Source organism: Otolemur garnettii, unplaced genomic scaffold, assembly GCF_000181295.1.
Source record: "Otolemur garnettii isolate 467f Iridium unplaced genomic scaffold, OtoGar3 scaffold00037, whole genome shotgun sequence".
Lineage (NCBI taxonomy): Eukaryota > Metazoa > Chordata > Mammalia > Primates > Galagidae > Otolemur > Otolemur garnettii.
Window position 1 is genome coordinate 10,278,151 of NW_003852432.1, and position 17,319 is coordinate 10,295,469.

Sequence of the window (17,319 nt, forward strand, 5' to 3'; positions counted from 1 at the left end):
CCTTAAGATGCGTACATCTTTCTTAGGAATGTTGTTTTCATTGTCTTATTTTCTATTTGTGTTACAGAAAAAAGAGTTTGATGTGGACACCCTCAGTAAGACCGAGCTGCGGATGCTTCTGAGCGTGATGGAAGGGGAGCTGGAAGCCAGAGACCTGGTCATCGAGGCCCTCCGAGTAAGTGCACGGAGGCTGGGCCTCCTCGCTCTGTCACTTTCTTTCTGCCAAGGGCAAAGCTTCTTTTTCTTAATTTTTGAATCAAAATTCACCCCTCGCCTCAAACACCAAACCTATAACCTTTATGAGCCCCACTGAAGTTCAGATGGCTTGAAATGATGAAGCCTGGGAGTCAGATGTTGAATACGGGAAACTTGAGAAGTCAGCAGTGGGAGTTCAGAAACCCTTTCATGTTCTACATGTTTATTTGGTTAAACCCATGTGTGTTTCCAGAAAATTGTTAATTTAGTAATCTACGTGTCTGTGAAAGTAGTAGGGAAAAATTAAGAGAATCATTTATAAGAAGTATTGGTGATAATAAATCCTTTTCCTTCCTGTATAAATTATAAATTTGTTTTTATTTTCAGAAACTCATAAAAATTAAAAAGTAAATGTTTTATATATGCATAGATAGCTTCAAATTTTTTTAAAATTTTTTATTCTTATAGTGATTTTGAAATACTTCTGTGAGAACTTGCAATGAATATATTACTTAAATGTCTCAGTAATGTTTTCTTTTTGAAAAACAATGTTAATTAAGCTTTCTTGATGCAGAGTTTCTAAGTGGCATATAGGATCTTGCACTTATTTTGGTATATGAATCAAGTTTGTCTTTGCTTTTTCCCTCTTTTCTATTTAATGCTTTTTTTGTTTTTGAATCAGGTATTTCCTAGGTCTCGGTCTTTTGATTAAGAATGATATATTTATTATATATAAAGGATAGGTTTATCTTGTTTCATCAAGTAATATTTCCTTGAACTTTATCTTCAGGGATTCTATTTTAACATACATATAAAAATTTGTGGAATGCCGGCCTTTTATAGCCTGTGACAGAAGCTTTTTTGGTGGAGGAGGGAGGTGGTCTGGTCTAAACACAATGGAGAAAGGGGGTGTGGTGAGAACCCAGTTGTGTGGGGAAGTGGAGATAGTCCCTGAAATCACATCTTCACTATCCTTCCATTAACTGGAAGATGGCGCAGTAGGTGTAATGATGACCGAGAACAATTACCTCAAAAGAACGGGTGCATGGTTCTGTCATCTGCAAGCTAAATATTGGGTTGAAGGTGTTGTTTTTGAGTGAGGAGCTTTGCTGAGCAGAGGTTTGTGCAGTTTGATTGTGAGACTTGTTCATCCTGTTCCACATTTGGAACATTTGCGTTGCTCGCCAATGCATATTTTCTTGTATGAATTTTTCGGATGTAAGACTAAGACTGAGACTTAAGTCTGAGTAAAAGGTGTGAGCCTCAGCTCAAGGACAGAGCCAGGGCACAGTCAGCTGCTAAGATCTGTAGTGTAGACTCTTGGGAGCAAACAGAAGTGAAGGGCGGCAGCTCAACCTTAGATTTGTTTCTGTCCCTCTCAGTTAACCTGGGAAAGGCATCAGCACTGTGGAATTCCCCACAGCTCACATACATGTTTGACAGTTTAGTGGAGTCTGCTTTTTCATGTATCACCTTAGCAACCACATGTTATTTCTTTTTTAAACTTAATTGCAATACTTTCAAATGTAAGAGCAGAGTCAAAGGCTTACTAATGACCAGCACTTGCCAAGGTAAATGTTTTCCTTAAAATTAAGGAATGTTAGGATTACAAGGAGCCTAAGATGACATCCTATAAGATCTATCATCTCATTTTCTTTCCATAAAATATTTTGTATTACCCTTTTACTGTCCCGCAATGAAATTTATAGACAATTGCATGTATAAGTAAGTTATATTAAAAATATCCATACATTGTCCTAATTGTGATATAAAGAAAGCAAGAGCATATTTATAATAAAACATGATGTGGGCTCGGCGCCTATAGCTCAACTGGCTAAGGCGCCAGCCACATACACCTAAGGTGGCAGGTTCGAATCCCCAGCCTGGACCCGCCAAACAACAATGACGGCTGCAACCAAAAAATAGCCGGGCATTGTGGCCGGCACCTGTGGTCCCAGCTACTTGGGAGGCAGAGGCAGGAGACTCGCTTGAGCCCAGGAGTTGGAGGTTGCTGTGAGCTGTAATGCCACGGCACTCTGCCCAGGGGGACAGCTTGAGGCTCTGTCTCAAAACAAACAAACAAACAAACAAACACCTGATGTGATCATTATATAAATGCTAAGACCTGACTGTCCGGGAAGACACGATCAACTGGGTGGCTATTTGCACCTATTCCTGGCATCACCATGAATGCAATACTTGCAAAAGAGCCCTGATCCCCACACGCCATGGTGTTGACTCAGATTTGCCGTGGGTGAGATGATTTTTCTGAAAATGGTGAATGATTCTTGAGAAAGTTCCAAACAAAAGTATGCATTTATGTGGGAATTAAATCCCTGGGAAATTCAGTTTGTTAAAACAATTAAAACTGCTTGTTTAGTAGGTACGAAAGAGTTATTCTCTAGTCTCACGTGGCCATACTGAAGGTTCTGAGAAGAATGAACTGAGGGATATTTGAAAGCGGTACAGTTCCCAGATGTGTGGCAGACACTTTACCATCCCCCTAAGCACCAATCACTATGAAAACTAATTTCCGCAATTTGGAACCTGTTTCCAAAACACCTCTTAGTGTACTGCTCCTATAGAGAACCACGGGCCAAGATCCGTCTCTTTGTCTAAAATTAGGCAAACAAGACAGAAGCCCCAGAGATTGTGACTTTCTAAGGTCACAGATACAGCTTGCATGAGAACATCCTATTCCAAATTCACACGGCCTCCAGTATGGAACTTGGTGTATATAGAGATTCTTGAAGCTTTGTTTTTTAAAGTTGAGAATTGTGATTTGTTTATTTTGTTTTTAAAAATAGGTAATAGTGTAATTTTCATATACCTATGTGGGCTCACTGTGGCGATTTACTGATTGATTACTGCTTGGGGCATTCACTGGAACTGGTAAAATATTTACTTGGGTCCAGATGTGTCATTTAGTCACCCTTTCTTTTAGTAGCAGAATGTAATTCAACAACTGACTAATGCCCCAGGAAAAAATTGGGCAGGAGAGAGAACATGAAACTGGTAGTTTTATTTCACATTATGAAAGCAACTTATTCCTAAAGAATCAAAATCTCCTCAGTCGGTAATCGGTATACTGCTATTCAGCTGGACACAAGTGCATTTTGTTGATGAAGAAAAGTCAAAAGTAATGTCCCTCTGAAAATAGTATATGTTTTTGAATCTAATATATAAATTACAAAGCTCCTTAATTTGTACTCTTAAGTTTATTAAATATAGAAATGAGTCTGTTATAAGGCATGCAAATTTTATAGATTTTTAAAATCTTTAAAAATGCTTATCAGAGGCTTGGCACCTGTCGCTCAGAGGCTAGGGCACCAGCCACATACATCGGAGCTGGCAGGTTCGAATCCAGCCTGGGCCTGCCAAACAACAATGACAAGTACAACAAAAAATATAGCCACATATGGTGGCAGGCACCTGTAGTCCCAGCTACTTGGAAGGCTGAGGCAAGAGAATCACTTAAGCCCAAGAGTTTGAGGTTGCTGTGAGCTGTGACACGACAGCACTCTACCAAGGGTGACATAGTGAGACTCTGTCTCAAAAAAAAAAAAAAAATGCATATCAGACCAAGCTATTATACTTTCTAAATCATGCTTTCCTGATGCTTTTGAAGTTATCATTAAAAAATTACATAGATCACTGAGTTAATGACAGTAGACTTTTTGGAACAATCTATAAATGTGATCTGGGGCAGGGGAAGGTATTAAAGGATTACAATATATACCTTTCTTATTTCATATGTTTAAGGTAAAAATACTTCCCAGTATAAAAAGCTTGTGGTTTTATAACAGATATAGTATTCAAGACATTAACTTTCTTTTCTTTTCTTTTCTTTTTTTTGAGACAAAGTCTCACTATGTCACCCTTGGTAGAGTACCCTAGCGTCACAGCTCAGCAACCTCAAACTCTTAGGTTTAAGCGATTATCTTGCCTCAGCCTCCTAAGTCGCGGGAGCTACACACGCCCGCCACAACGCCCAGCTATTTTTGGTTGTAGTTGTCATTGTTGGTTAGCTGGTCTGGGCTGGATTTGAACCTGTCAGCCTCGGTGTATGTGACTGGCTCCATAAGCACTGTGCTATGGGTGCTGAGCCAAGACATTAATTTTAAAAGGAGAAAATTATAATTTAAAAAGTACAGTGTTGACAGAAAATCTGACCTGCATAAAGCCATTTCACTGAAATATTTTAATTTAACTTTTTTGGGAAATATTTTGTTTCTTGATGATTCCTCCTCACCCAAAGTAGGAGTAAATCTTTGAATAAATATATATTCAAACGAAGTCCAGAGGAGTTTAATAAAGCATGTGCCTAAGGAGAAACAGCCATATTTTCAGAAAACCAAGAGAGACTCGGAGCCTTTTGAATTAAATGTAATTGAATATTCCAAATTTGAGTACACAGTTGATCCAGAAATCAGTGATCCGAGGCCAGTTGTTTAGTTTGTGGAGTCTTCGGGTCTCCATTGTTGTGGTTCCCCTCTTGCTCATATTCTTATTGGCATCACAGTCAAAGGCAAACCAAGGCGAGAAGATGAAAATGCTGTAATCATAAAACGGTAAAAGTCAGTTTTGTGTTGAAGCCTGCGTTTTACAGGGCCTAGCCTGTTGTCCTTAGCATGAGTTTACCTACATATTGTGTCATTTAAACAACGAGTTCCTTTGGGAATTATCTTCCCAGTTCTTCTGTGCCTTCTCTTTCCTTTCAGATTGCATAAGTGAGAATTGAATATATTAAGGACAGGTCTTCCTCCTCATCTTCATATATAGAATGATTATATAATCGCAACTTTTAATTATTATTTGCATCAAAATTTTTACAAAATTAGTCATTTTAGCATTTCTTTAGATAGAATGTATTTATCCTATTGGCAACACAGGGAATTATCAATTCTATAGAATTGCCTTGTACAAGTGGCTGTAACAAAGACACTCAAAGTGTGACAGATGAAATAAGAAGTTCATGTGTCTTTCTCATCCTGGGAGGTGAGTAATCCCAGCTGGGGGGCAGCTTCTTAGGCCAAGCGGTCGTTCAACAACTTGGAGGTTATTTTTGTCTCATTCTTCTTCTTGGGGAGTTAGTCCCATCTGCACAGCTGAAGCTGGACCAAAGCCAACTTCACATCCCAAATTATGGTAAGGGGGAAAGAGAGGAAGGGAAGGGCAAGCAACTTCCTCCAAGCGTGTGCTTGGTTCCGCACACAGTGCACACAGGTGTGTTGGTGAGAACTTCTGTGCACACGCCTGGCTGCCTGGGGAGACGAGAAAATGGGGACTTTGGCTATGAACAACATGCCAAAGACCAAGAGGGAAGGTTCTCATCTTGATTTAATGTTATCTTATAAAATATCCCAGGGCGTGACCTATGAAGATAGATTTTTCTCTCCCTCCTTCCCTCAAGAGGGTTTGTTGAGTACCTACTATGTACAGGCATAAAAATAAAGTTTGAAGTGCATATAAGTGGAGATACATCATCCCGAAATTGTGTCTGTTAAGAAAATTCTATATCTTGATTTTATATATTTAAAGTTAATTGTTGTGAGTAGTTTCATTTGAGCCTAAGTTTTATTTTTCTCAGACTATGACTCAGTTTACGTAGCATGATCTTCCGTTTCAAAAACTTTACTTGTTTATTGAGTTCAACATGTAAAATATCTTTAAGGCCTCTTAATCATTTTGTTTGAAAACAGATTTCTTAACCTCAGTACTGTTGACTTTTGGGAAGAGATAGTTTTGTTGTTGTCTGTGAAGCTTCCTTGGCCTCTGCCCACTAGATGCCCATGACATCTCCTCAGCTGAGACAACAATATCTCCCTATGGAGGACAAAATTACTGCCACTTTAGAAATATTGCTTTAACATAAAGTAGTCAAGGAAATGCCATTTTAAAAAACTTTTTTTTGTTAAAATAAATGTAAAAACTGTAAATAAGTAATTTAATATATTGCATCATGGTACAGTGATTTTTTTTTTTTTTTTTTTTTGTGTGAAATACCCTTCTTCTAAAGCTAAAAATTAATCTGAAAACATCCATTGGAACAAGTTTCACGACTCTTTCAAAATGCACCATATATTTTCCTATTTGAAAGTAAGTTATAGTTGCTTCTACAGAAATTAAATGCCTTATTCGTCAAATTAAAAATCTTCCATGCTTGTATGGCTCAGTGCTGGAATCTTGACATAGAACAAAGGCAGTCTGTTTAAACATAATAGAATATCGCTTCCCCTCTTGTTTTCAAAACAGCTACTGGTACGCTGCGGAGTATTATGGATGTTTTCCTCAGATGACATGTCTGCTAAAGACTGATAAAGGACTACCAATCTGGCTTTCCTCTGGTTTCTACTAAGTAAAACATGCAATCTTTTGTATTTCAGAATTCTCCTATGAATACAGGCAATTGACTGACCAAAATATACCCTTTTTTGTGCTGTTCATTTTAATTAAAGAATGAATTAATGTGCTGAGCAGAGCTGAATTCATGAAAACATAAATTAATTTAAGTTTCCTTTCCTGTCTGCTGAGATAACGCTTTTGTTCCATGTGTAGAGAAAGGAAAAAAGAGTGTCGACCAGGCTTTGTGTTGTTTCTGCAAGCAAATCAGTTTTCATAAAGTGCAAAGAGCTGATGATTTCTAAGTGGCGTTGTCTTTTGCCCCATAGCACGAACACAGAAGTGATCAGCGTTGATTCTTCACTTTTGAGAAATTGTATTTTTTTCCTGATAAATATTTACCATAAGTGAAAAAAATAAGAATACGGTGCACATCACTGCTTTTTTACATTTTAGGAAACAAAGTTATAAAAACAAAGTGTTTATCATTAACACTTCTGGCCAATTTAAGAAGCAACTAAAGACATTGAACAACCTTTTCTTGCTGATTATTATTAATAAATTATCCAGATACCTGTGAGGAGACTGAACTATAGAGGGGGCTTTCCCAGCTCACTTCCATGTGTTTGATGCACATGGCATGCTGGACAAATCAGGGTACATATAGGATGAAACCAGGAATATATTTTTGTATAATTTGAAGATGATCACAATTGTGGGGACTATTAGTTCAATTAACAAGTTCCTTTTTGGAACTAAAAATACAGGGTATTTGGACATTGTCAGGCATTCTGACACCCTTTTGACCACCTTATCTTAACACTCCGTGGCTAAGCTAGAAGTCATAGTTTTTTGCAGAAACTTCTTTTGTCACACGTATGACTAATTCTATGTTTTGATTGTAAGACGACACAAGGGTCTGAAGTAATCCTCTCAAAATTTTACTTCTCTTTGGTTGGGGTTATTTTGGAAGGAAAAATGAAGAGATTTCTGTTTCTACCTTTCCTATGTACTGAGTCAAAAGAATGGCTATTGAATAACTGAAATAAGGAAGACAAAGCTATATATTCCCCATGTCATGTGGTAGTTGAACTGCCTGGGGAAAGAAGGTGAGGGGACTCCTGCTTTCATCCATTCAGCAGATATTTACTGTCACTGTGGCGCTCTGCGGGTCCTGGGCACCAAGGGTGCAGTGGTGAACAGGGGCCTGATTTTTTCTCATGAACTTTAGACTTCAGTGGAAAAGATGGACATGAATCTGTTAAAGGAAAAACTCCAGACACATTCAATTTAACGTTTTATTTGAGCAACGGGCAAATTCATGAACCAGACATCGCTTAGAAGCAGAAGAGGTTCTGAGAGCCCCACCTGACAATGTGGGGCAGTCTCGTTTCCGTATTGAGTGACCCCTATGTGGGCACCTGGTGGTCAGTTGTGAGAATGCCATGGAGGGAGAGAAGTGACTTGTGTCACATGTCGTTCAGTCAATAACAATTTCTACAGCAAAACCACTCCTTCCTCCAAAGTAGGTCTTAGGAATTTTTGAAAGTTTTCAGAGTATTAGTAATAAGTATAACATGTATTGTTAATTTTTTGGAGTGCCTTTTCTAGTGTATAAAAATGCATGATAAAAATTTGACCTTCAAATGATTTTATACACTTATCTTCCAGTCTGTGTTCCACATTTCTATATTGAGGCAGCATATTCTTTATATGTTGAATCTTTTAATTTGGGTGACAGTATTTTCAACTTTACATGGGTAATCCTGTTTACAACCACCTCTGTACACAGCCCTCTAAAAGTGGGGGTGGGGGGAGAAGGAAAAAGGTGGTTCTAGCCTTTTAAACTAAAGCAGTTTCTTTTCCAGGTCTCCTCCCACCACCCCAGGATAGTGGCTTAGGCAGTAAGCAAACCAAAATGGAGAAAAGGGTAATTCCATTTGGCTCATGCTTCCCAGGAATCCCAAGTTTTACTGCTGTTTCCAGAAAACTGAAGTTGGAGCGGGTGATGCGGATGGAATGGGACTTAACATTGGTTTTTTGTTTTTTTTTTTTTTTTTTGAGACGAAGTCTCATATGTCACCCTTGGTAGAGTGCCATGGCATCACAGCTCACAGCAACCTTGAACTCTTGGGCGTAAGCAATTCTCTTGCCTCAGCCTCCCAAGTAGCTGGGAATACAGGTGCCTGCCACAACATCCCACTATTTTTTGTTGCAGTTGTCCTTGTTGTTCTAGCTGGCCCAGGCCAGGTTTGAACCTGCCTGCCTGGATATATGTGGCTGGTGCTATAACTACTGTGCTACGGGCACTGAGCCATGTTGGGTTTTTGTTATATGCAGTACACTTCATATGCCTGTCATCCCAATGACACAGATGTCCACTGAGGTCAGTGATAGTGCCCCCACTGTAGGAATGGAGAACCCAGGGCTCAGAGGCTGCTGTTTTCTGTCTGACTCCTAACCTGGCTCTTACCATGCCTCTGCCTCAAAGACAACTTTAATGCAGCTAACCATTTTCCTAGAAGTGGGGATTGTTGTTTACAGATTGTTTATCTTACTTTAATTGCTGTGAATTCCCAGAACACTTCCCACATGCCTGTAATCAATTGTAAATATTGAAAGTTACATAGAAATTATTATATAGTCTTCGGTGTTTGATCATTTGCTACTACCTTCCAACTCACTTCAAGTAATTATAAACAAAAATAAATCCTTCAATACGTTTAAGATTTTTTTTTTTTTTTTTTTTTTGAGGCAGCATTTCAAGGGATCTTCTTGCCTCAGCCTCTGGAGTAGCTGGGACTATGTGTGCCTTCCAGGACACCTACTCAGCTGGTTTTTCTATTTTTAGTAGAAACAGGGTCTCACTCTTGGTCAGGCTGGTTTTAAACTTCTGAGCTCAAGCAATTCACCCATCTTGGGCTTCCAGAATGCTAGGATTACAGGAGTGAGCCACCACACTCAGCTAGAACTTCTAAGATCTTATTGAATGACAGGTATAATAATGAAGAAGAGCATCATTGATTTTTAATATTTTCTTCCGCTCATTAATTATCACAGCAACATTGGTATTTTTCCATAGTTAGGATATGATTGTATCCCCTCTGGACTAGGGAGAACAGGGGGTACATGTGAGAATGCTGCATGACCACATTTAAGGAAATGATGAAGATTCCTGAAGGGACAAGGACACAGTCGTAAAGGACCATCTTTTCATATTTTAGTTATTATTACTTTTAGAGACAGGGTTTTATATCACCCAGGCTTGTGTGCTAGAGTATAGTGGCATGATAACAGCTCACTGTAACCTTGAACTCCTGGGCTCAGGAGATCCTCCTAGCCTTCCAAGGCACTACAGGCAAGTGCCACCATGCCTGGCTAATGTTTTATTATTATTATTTGTAAAGACATGGTCTCATTATGTTGCCAGGAGTTGGTCTCAAACTCCTGTCCTCAAGCGATCCTCCCTTCTCAGCCTCCCATAGTGCAGGGATTGTAGGTGTGAGCCTCCATGTTTGGCTGTAATTTCAGTCTATTAAGTCTATCTTTTTTAGTGGCATTTCATTTATTGATAAAAAGTTTTTTTTAGCATTTGATCAACTTGTTTTTCTGTTTCGTATCTGAAAAATATCAGCGGGTAGTAAATTGAATCTTTAAATAGGAACTGGGTTTGGGTTCCAGGAAAGGCTGTTGTACAGATTTCCTTGGGAATATATAATCTTTTGATCTTTTTGTTTCCAATCAATGAAAGTTGCAGTGAACTTGTGAGAGTAATTTATGTAAGTCAGGGTGATGATAGAGGCACAACAGATGAAGAATTCCATATTTTAAATAATTGATATATTAAAATGCAGATGTATTGTTGGCCTAGTTAGAAGGGTTGGGTTTCCTTTCACAAACCCTAAATCAGCAGAATCTAATTGTATGTTAGAGTCTTTAAAATATACCACTATATAATCCCTAAAAGTTAACTTAGAGTTGATGATTTTCTATTGACAAGTCTCTTTTCCATGCGTGACTGGGGATAAATCTTCACATGTACTCTTGAAAGCACATGGGCTTCCTTCTGGGTGTCTTGACAGACGAATGAGAACTTACTAATGTATTTGAATCATAACCTTCCATCGTGTCTGCTTGCCTATATGAGAAGTTCCATGTGTTTTGTGCCTGTCTAGGGGATGATAATAGGTAGCGAGTTTGGTTTGGTGGGACAGTAGGCAGGATAATGAATGGAAGATCTTTAGAATCCTATCCTAGGCGTTGTTCTTTTGAGTTTCAAACAGTCGATAATTGAAATTCACTGCAGGTTCTGAAGTAGGAAAAGGATGCGACAAAAACTGTGTTTAAGGGGGGTTATTTTAACCACTTTTGGAAATGGATTGACAGAAAAAGGGAGGGAAGGGATGTGAGGAAGCATTTATAATTGATGTTAATTAAAGTATAGTTCTAGGAAGCTCTAAATTCTGGGTGATGGCTCTAAATGTGCGCAAATATTGTGTATGTTGGGGAGCCATGCACAGGACTCGAACAGACAGAGAGGGGATTGAGAATAAAAACATTCTCAATCCAGCCTTAGAATGCCTCATTTTCTAACTGTTGATAGCAAATAGTTATGCCTAAGGTAATTTCAGTGTCAAGGTAGAAACTTTTTTAAAGGACTTTTATTTATATTCCACATGAATTCATACTCAAGTAATTCAGGTCTCTCTGTTCCAGTTTTCCTAATACCCATTTTAGTGCTAGTCATTCAACATTCATGCAATAAATACTTTCTGGATGTATATTATAATGATAGGTGTTCTGCTGGGCAGTGGGAAGAGAGAATATACTGGATAGTCCTGGTACTTGTGGGACTTAAGGTCTCGTAAAGGACACTAACAGAATTGGCAAGATGTATTTATAATAAGTGCAACAATGGAAAAGTACTGGGGTCTAAGGTAAGTACTATTACCAGTTACCTTCACTGACATGATATTTTTCTAAGACTCATTGTGGAGGGCTATATAATAGAATAAATAGGGTCAAAGTACAAATTGAAAACTTAGCAAAATGTGAACATTTATAATATATTTAATCAAGGGAAATAGCCATTTTTCTCTGGTTTTGTCTTCACTTAATTATGGTTCCCTAGATTTTGTGGGGCTACCCTAAAGTTGTTTCATTTTGTAGGAGCGACCTCTCCTTATATGCTGATGGTGGCCTCATGGTTTTCTTGTTCTTCCAAAGCACTGTTGGTCTCTCCTATTTGTCTGCCATCCTTTGAATTGAGATTACAAAGCAGCCTGATTGTTTTGTACCAGCAACTTCATAGACTGTTTTTGTTTGTTTTTTAAACAGCTCCATTTACATTTATTGACTCTTCAACGATTTGAAGTTCTGGCACAACTCTGGGGGGTTAGGTAAGGTGAGGAGTAGGTTTGTATTTTTCTTGGGTGAAAATGAATTCTTTTCCCAAGGGATTTTGTATTTACTCACAAAGAGCGATCCCCGTGGGAGGATTTTCCCTCCAGAAACATCTGAACCTTGTGATGAGTACTCTTTAGGGTCTGGCCCTGTGCTCCCCTCTGCTAGAGAAAAGAAAGGATTCAAAGCTGAGACCATGTGCCTGCCTTGTCATTATTGCTGTGTAACAGACCGTTCTAAGGAGTAGTGGTTTTTAACAACAGCCATCTACTTTACTTACCCTTCTGTAGTTTAGGCTGGGGCTGGTAGAAGCTCCCCTTCTGCACCTTGGGTGGTGATGGAGGAAGGGAAGGTATTGGAAGGCCTGCTTTCTTTCTTTCTTTTTTTTTTTTTTTTTTTTGAGACGGAGCCTCAAGCTATCCCCCTGGGTAGAGTGCTATGGCATCACGCTCACAGCAACCTCCAACTCCTGGGCTCAAGCGAGTCTCCTGCCTCAGCCTCCCAAGTAGCTGGGACTACAGGCGCCCGCCACAACGCCTGGCCATTTTTTGGTTGCAGCCATCATTGTTGTTTGGCGGGCCCGGGCTGGGGATTCGAACCCGCCACCTTAGGTGTATGTGGCTGGCGCCTTAGCCACTTGAGCCACAGGCGCCGAGCCAGAAGGCCTACTTTCAAGGGGGCTTCCCCACAGGCTGGCTGGCTGCTGGGAGCTCAGTGGGCACTGAGCCCGTAGGCTTCCTTGTCACCTTGTGGCTGGGATCCAGCAGCAAGCATCCTAAGAGACAGGAAGTAGAGTCTGCCTGCTCCTGAGAGCCTGGATCACAAAGTCACTTTTCATTACAGTGGTTCCAGTTTCAGTCACCCACTGTCAACTGTGGTCTGAAGATGTTACATGCAGTAAGATAGCTTGAGAGAGAAAGAGACCCCATTTACTTAATTGTTTTTGTAGGGTATTGTTATAATTGTTCTATTTATTATTAGTTATTATTAATCTCTTGTTGTGCCTAATTTAAAAGTTAAACTCTATCATAGGTAGAGGCTTCTGGGAAGAGGTGGCATTTCTGGAGTCTTTTGAAGAGTGAATCCCTTAATGAATAGAACAAGGAGAAGTGTATTGGACTGGGAAAGGCAGCCTGAGCTCAGGATCTCCCTGTGCTCTGAGCGTGGACTGGTGGAGTTTGGATGGGCTCTAACCAGGAGGTTTTGAATACCAAGACAAAGCATTTATGTACTTAATATGATAGGAAGGGTGGAGTCTTTGAATATTATTAAGCAAGAAAATGGAATGATCTGAGGCTTTTGTTCTCTTAAGTGTGGTTTTCAGACAGAGGCATCTGCCTCATCTCGCTAGAATTGTAAATTCTCAGACCTGACTCAGAAATTCTGGGGATGGAATAAAGCATTCTGTCTTCACAAATCCTGCAGGTGATTCTGATGCGTGCCCAAGCTTGGGAACCACTGATCTGTCTGAAGGATGGTCACTTTTATAGCTGGTGTGTTTTGTACAGCATTACAGCAGGGGCATGGTGAAATCCCGGGCACTAATTAGATGCCAGGCCTGCAAAGGCTTTCTGCTCAGTAAGCAGGATGGCCAGCAAATTGGAGGCTGGTGCTCGTTTTAGCTCTAAAGAGATTCTGATGAGAAAAAATAGGCAGTCGCTCTTTTCAGGACAGCTTCTCCAAAAGCTGCCGTCATCAAGTGCCTCTAAGTGACTCAACCCAGATACATTGTCAAGAAAGCCTGTGGAAATAGCACTAAGGGAGCTTTCTTGAATTGTTGGATGAAGATAAAACATGAATTATTAAGACATTAAGAATTGTATGCATAAAGCATTACACCCTTACAGTTGATGTAATCACTTTATAAATTTACACCTCAAATTGTTCCATGTAGCAGTTCAGGTAGCTTACAACTGCAAAATGGAGAAATGTAAGTATATAAAAATCAGGTACTAGAACAGTGGCTTACAAACTTTTTAATAATAAGACAGTTTCTTCTAATAAAATCTTACTTGAGGCCTCGTACATAAAAGAGAAGCTGAGCTCCCAGGTTGAAGCAAATGGTTGGGGATCTAAGGTTCCTCGTAGGAATAATAACAAAGGAACAGGATGAATTAATGTAATTTGTATTGTTCATAAGGGGAAAAAAAGCCATAGGAACACTTCTCAGGGAAGGCAAAGTCCTCCTGGTACAGAATTCTAATGTTTCGTCTGTGCCTCTTCAAATCAGAGGGGTCAAATAATGTGGTCAGCCTTGTTTTCAGCAATATCCACACAAAAATGTCATAGTTGGCTGCATGTCTGGGCTTTTGCATGTTATTACTGACGTAAGTGAAAGGCAGGTTGCTCAGGTGAAGAAGCTGGGACAGAGGTGAAGGGGTACGGTGGCAAATGGCAGGCAACATAGCAAGGTTTAAAGCAGCGGTTCTCAACTTGTGGGTCGTGACCCACAGGAACTGTATTCTGGGGCTGCGGCATTAGGAAGGTTGAGAACCACTGGTTTAAAGGGGGGGGGGCCCACAGCCAGGTGGGCTGCTGTGACTCAGTCTCAGAGCCTCCCAGAAGCAGATGGGCTCTGTGACCTTCAAACCTTTTGCCAGTTTGATCTCCCATCATTGGCTGACGTTGCTTGTTTATTCATTTTATGTGCTTGTTTTTCAGACGGAACAAGTACAGTATTATATTCAAATGTGAGACAAAGCAGTATACATAAAAACTTTAATATGGAGCAAAAGCATGAAAAACAGTCACTTCAATGTTAATAAAAGAAGTAGAGTCACATAAGAAGAAGAGTCGATGTCACATCATTTTGGCTTATAAGGCTTTCTCAGAATGTATGGTGAATGCTTGTTACACAAATGTTTTAAAATTGTAAACATATTCGCGTGAAGTTTGAGTACTTTGAGTTGATCCTAAACATTTTCCTATAGCACTGGAATAATTTTAATGTGTATTTTCTCTAATCAACTTATTTCACTTGGAAGTTCATCAGTTTGAAAGCTTATCAGGTTTCCACACATTTGTTTTTGGATTTTCCAACTCCCTTTATTGTTCTGCTTTTCATTGCTTCAAAAACCACTTTGTACTTCCCGGCCCCCCACCCCCACCCCATGCACTTCAAGTGATTTAAAATGTTACAGGCTCTTTGGTTACCCTCTAATCTGAAATTTGTTATTCAGCTCTTCTTCCTGCCAGTGAATGGTATATTGATTTTTGTAAGGCCTTGTTGCTTTTTCTGTGGTGTGTCTGACATTTTTGCTTCAAAGCAAGTTAAGCCACCCCTTTTAAAGTGAGAATATTTCTAGTTAAGAGGTGGTATTAATTAATAAAATTATTTAAGAAAAGAAGTATTAAAGAAGGTAATTTTAAAATCTCAATACATTTAACTGATGGATGACAATTACTAGATAATGATAATATCAGCTTTTAACATTTTTATTCATAATTATAAGAATTAAAAGTTGTATAATCTTTGTAAAATGTAACAATTTGTTCTACAGTCCATTCAGATATTTCCTTATTAATATATATATTTTTAACTATATAAGTAGCATTGTGTGGTATTTTAAAATCACAACTCATTTTTTTTTGAGCTCTTGTATGAGACTAGTCTTTCTTGACTCTATTTTCCTCATTAATAACTGAGTTCTAATTCTTCATGCACCAGAAAATTATACTTCCTTTTCTTCAAATGATATGGAAATACATATCATTTGATTGTTAAATTACTGACTTAAAAAATGTACTTATAGTCTTACCACTCTAACAAAGTTGTAACCAGGTTATCTGACACTTTTATATTCTTTATTTTTCAGTAAGTGTTGGGGTCTCGCCCCGGGAGCAGGGTCCACTAAGACCTGTGGAAACTGGCAGCTACCAACTGAAGAAATACAGAGTTAGGAACAACAATAAAGAAAGAAACATGAGTCATAGAGTAGAATTAAAAGCAGGAGCTCAGGGCGGCACCTGTGGCTCAAAGGAGTAGGGCGCCGGCCCTGTATGCTTGAGGTGGTGGGTTCAAACCCAGCCCCAGCCAAAAAACTGCAAAAAAAAAAAAAAAAAAAAAGACGGGAGCTCAGGGGTCCATTGCCTATTGTGGGATTCAGCAAATGGCCCAGAATGTTTGCTCCACTCGATTTTATTGAAGTCTGTTTGCCCAGAGGGTAAGATGAGGGTGGGAACAAAGATGCCAGCAGTTTCTGAGTGAGCATATCAGCGCCTATTATTATTATGAACCTTAAGGGTAGCCTTCAGAAATCTGAAATCTGAACCTTGTATTAGGAGAACCTCCTGCTTGAGATCACATACACAGATTTCTAGGGAGGTGTTAAACTCTACTAGTTCTCTGTGGAGTAAAACACCTGCATTAATTGGTGGGAGGGAGGCATTTTCCTCCCATCACCACAGAGGATCTTCCTCTGTGATAAGGGATACAGGCTCTTCTGCTCATATCTCAGGGCTCAAGCTACTCCCTTGATCTCTGCCCCAGGCAAATGCAAATCTCCACAATGAGTATCTGCTTTGCCTGTTTAATGGGTTGGAAACACCCTAGAAGATGTATCTTTTGCTAGCACTTGCCACAGTCTCTTCTATGGCCATTACTTTCCTCAGAGTGCTCACAGACCCCGTAGCGTGTTTACAAGCTATATCTTCAACAGGCTAGAATTTCAGAAAAGGCAACAAGCTTGCTAGCAATGGCTAGTTTAAATGTAAACTAGCTGACTTTTCTTTGTTCTGACTTACTCAGATTACTTTTTAATTTTCCTCTTTTTCTGGGGGTACTTTCCCTTGCCAAGAATGGTCCCCATTCTCCCAGCAAGCAAGCATTTAAAATATTTCCTAATGTTTCTAACATGTATAAATTATAGAATTCTTGGCTATGCTATATTTCACATGGCTGAAAAGCCAACAGCTTATCATTTTTCTATATTCTCTCTTTATCTGTTTTTCCCCTAGCTATGAGGAGGGATATTAAAAATATTGAACAATATAAACCACATAGGCTTTAGTGACCAGAAAAGATGTCCAACTAATCAGGACAGGTGACATTCATTACACCATCTTGATGGATACTCCCTGCCTGACGGCCCTTGCTGTGGGTGTATCTTACTGATGTTCCAGTTTGGAAAGCCCTCCATAGAGAAGCATACCCCAGTCAGATGCATCTGCTTATAAAAATCTGTGTCCTCCTCATGAGCATTGGTAATGTCTGCTGTGATTTAAAGCAACCTGAAATGTGTAATTTGAGTGGGTTCAATTTTAAATGACATAATTTGTAAGAAATTTTGATAGATGTGCTATTTAAAATATGTATAATTTTTTCCTAATTATTGAAGGAAAACATGTTCTTCATAGAATATCTTTTTTTTTTTTTTTTTT

The 17,319-nt window shown here is 39.2% G+C and overlaps 1 protein-coding gene across 1 annotated transcript in view; it reads left to right on the plus strand.

Moving 5' to 3' along the window:
* The window catches only part of CTTNBP2 (cortactin binding protein 2), a 161,684-nt gene that overhangs the window by 12,334 nt on the left and 132,031 nt on the right, over positions 1-17,319 (plus strand). Inside the window, exon 2 of the mRNA XM_003789791.2 lies at positions 68-175. Coding sequence (XP_003789839.1) covers positions 68-175 — 108 coding nt within the window. The remainder of the gene's footprint in view (positions 1-67; positions 176-17,319) is intronic.